General features: G+C 49.1%; 1 protein-coding gene across 1 annotated transcript; it reads right to left on the bottom strand.

Moving 5' to 3' along the window:
* Positions 1 to 737: 737 nt before the first annotated feature.
* Positions 738 to 2,336, bottom strand: CHRM5 (cholinergic receptor muscarinic 5). Its single transcript, XM_047075358.1, has one exon. The coding sequence runs from the start codon at positions 2,334 to 2,336 to the stop codon at positions 738 to 740; it is 1,599 nt and encodes a 532-aa protein (XP_046931314.1).
* Positions 2,337 to 2,825: the final 489 nt, after the last annotated feature.

Here is a 2,825-nt window from a genome sequence, read left to right as displayed (position 1 = left end):
AGAGGCTTGATCTTCTTTATTAGCAGAGTAGAGGCCCCTCTATCTGACTGGGTGGGATCAGGTTTCAGTCCAGACCCAGGATGCTGGGGGAAAGGATGGTTCCATGGAGACCAGCAGGGTTTCAGTGGGTACCAGGAATTGGCATCGGTTGTGAAAGCTTCACTCAGATGTAGGGACAGAAGAACATACCACAGTACAGAACACATAACATCGGCATGATACTGATCAGTTTATAAAGAAATGGAGTCTTAGACGCCAGTTGAATATCACTCTTCTTAACAGGTAACACTGACTTACAGTCTCCCGATTCTCACTGACAGGAGCCAACCCCACAGACACGCACATATTGCACAAAACCTGAATACAGGTTTCCACAGGGAAGGTTTCCACCCAGTCCCTGCTGCTCTGCAGAGGTTAGGGGACTGAAGTTCCCTAAGTCACTGTTCATTGTGATCCAGTGTTCCTCCCCCTGTGGAGGGACACAAGTCTGTCTCCTCACTTCAACAGCGAACTCCAGTGGCATCAGGAGACCTTGGTCTAGACAAGAATCATTCAATATGGCAGCACTTGTGGCAGCTGTGACTCCTCCCTTTTGGTGACAGATCTGAAGCCTTTACAAAGTCCTCAGGCGCTCAAAATGATATATGTCTTTTTTGAAAACAAATAAGCCAGAATCAGCCCACCCGTCCTCAGAAGAAATTGACCATGGTCACTCTTTTGAGAGGAGTTGTTACTTTTCAGGAGAGCTTGCTGTTCCCCTGCCAGTACGGCTTCTCTTCTACTTTTTTCTTTTTCCATCGGCAGAGAAGCAGCATCTTAAAGGTCTTCCTGAAGGTTCTGTTGCAGAGGGCGTAGCAAATGGGGTTGACAGTGCTGTTGACATAGCACAGCCAGTAGCCCAGGTGCCACAGGGTGACTGGGACACACTTGTCACAGAAGGTGGAAACCAGGACCATAATGTTATAAGGGGTCCAGGTGATGATGAAGGCCAGTAGGATGGCACTCAAGGTCTGGGCTGCTTTCCTCTCCTTGACAAGGACCATTCTCTTTCGTTTGGTCATTTGGTGGCTGAGGTTGGGATCCAGGCCTTTCGCTGAAGGGTCCTTGGACACTGGGAAGGAGCAGGGCATGATTTTCAACTTGTGACAGCCGTTGTTGGTCTCCTGGGTCCCATCAGCTTTTACCACCAATCGGAACTTATAGGCCACACATTTCTGACTCCTGGGTCTATGAGCAGCACCTGGGGACAAGAAGTATTTTTGGGTGTCATAGTCCTTTTTCTCAGTGTGAGCTTTCACAAAAGTTTCCTTGGGCTCTTCAGCACTGAATTCCTCCCTTGGGCTTTCCTTGGCCTGACTCTTGTAGACTACTTGGAAGACAGGGTCAGTGGTGGGCTTGTCCTCATCCTCTGAGGAAGGGTAGCTACTACAGGTAGTGAGCTGCTCGACTTTGGCCCACTCGGTGCTTGGGCCGGTGACTTGGGATGGCTTCCCAGTGGTGGAAGTGCTCCTGCGGGAGGATGACCAGGAGGCTTGGTTCCTTTCCCTCTGGGCCAGTGTGGGTCGAGGGCAGCTAAAGCAGGACCTCAGCAGAGCCTTATGAGCTGGCTTTCTTGGCTCAGCTTCAGCCATGGAGTCAGAGCCCTGGAGGTCAGCCAGGTCCTTGGTGCGCTTCTCTGTTTCCCGGTAGATTCGGCAGTAGAGGATCGTCATGACTGAAACAGGGATGTAGAAGGCAGCGATGGCAGTGCCGAAAGTGATGGTGGGCTCAGAGAGGAACTGGATCTGGCACTCATCTGGTGGCACTGTCCGCTCCCCAACCAGGTATTGCCAGCAGAGGATTGCCGGGGCCCAAAGGATGAAGGAGATTAGCCAGGCCAGGCCAATCATGATGCCAGCCCTTTTTGGGGTACGCTTGGCCCGATATGTCAGAGGTCTTGTGATAGAAAAGTAACGGTCAAAACTGATCACCAGAAGGTTCATGACAGAAGCATTGCTAGCCACATAGTCCAGTGCAAGCCAGAGGTCACAAGCCAGACTCCCAAGCACCCAGCGTCCCATGAGGATGTAGGTAGTGTAGAGGTTCATGGAGAAGATCCCAATGATGAGATCTGCACAGGCTAAGCTGAGCAGGTAATAGTTGTTCACTGTCTTCAGTTGACTATTGACTTTGAAGGAGATCATGACTAAGACGTTGCCCACAATGGTGATCAGGCTTACCACAGCAGTCACAGCTGCGATGGTGATGACTTCCCACAACCCATGGCGTTCCAAAGGCTGGTGATTTACTGGGGTGTCATTGACAATGGTTGTATTGTGGTGAGATTCTCCTTCCATCCTGGTGCAAGAATTTACATTAGGATTAAGTCTTGGGTTCTAGACCGTCTCTTTTCTATCTCACCTCTTCTTGGCCAGCATCTGGAAGAGAGGGAAGTATATTAGCTCCATTCACCAGCACAGATTTTTCTCCCCACTCATTGTTTATCATTTGAAATGGAATATTAAATGTTGTCACACACATATCCAGAGCAAGATGCTGAAATCCCTAAAGTTTTTATAACATTTTTGTAACCACATCATCCCTTTGCTTGTTACAAGTACCAGTGCCTGAGAGCCTTTTTTGTGCTTGAGGCTGTTGCCCTCTTGTGGTTGCAATAGGCAAGTTAAAGAAGAGGGCTGGGAAGACAAGGGGGAAGGGAAAGGAAATTGGGTAATTTGGGAGCAATAAAGAGAAGAAAGCAGGTGATGTGAAGTTACTTTATATTGCAACGGCTTCGAGGCCAGAAACTCATTTTTAGATTCCCAGTGATAAGTACCTATTCTGTC

This window comes from Lynx rufus, unplaced genomic scaffold, assembly GCF_022079265.1.
Source record: "Lynx rufus isolate CCGP_SWC_20201006 ecotype Redwood Valley unplaced genomic scaffold, mLynRuf1.p SCAF_13, whole genome shotgun sequence".
Classification (NCBI taxonomy): Eukaryota; Metazoa; Chordata; class Mammalia; order Carnivora; family Felidae; genus Lynx; species Lynx rufus.
Note: the sequence above shows the minus strand (reverse complement) of the source record. Positions and strands in the feature narration are given on the sequence as shown.

Excerpts from the sequence above, each read along its gene's own strand:
- CHRM5 (XM_047075358.1), bottom strand. The coding sequence starts at position 2,336 with ATGGAAGGAGAATCTCACCACAATACAACCATTGTCAATGACACCCCA.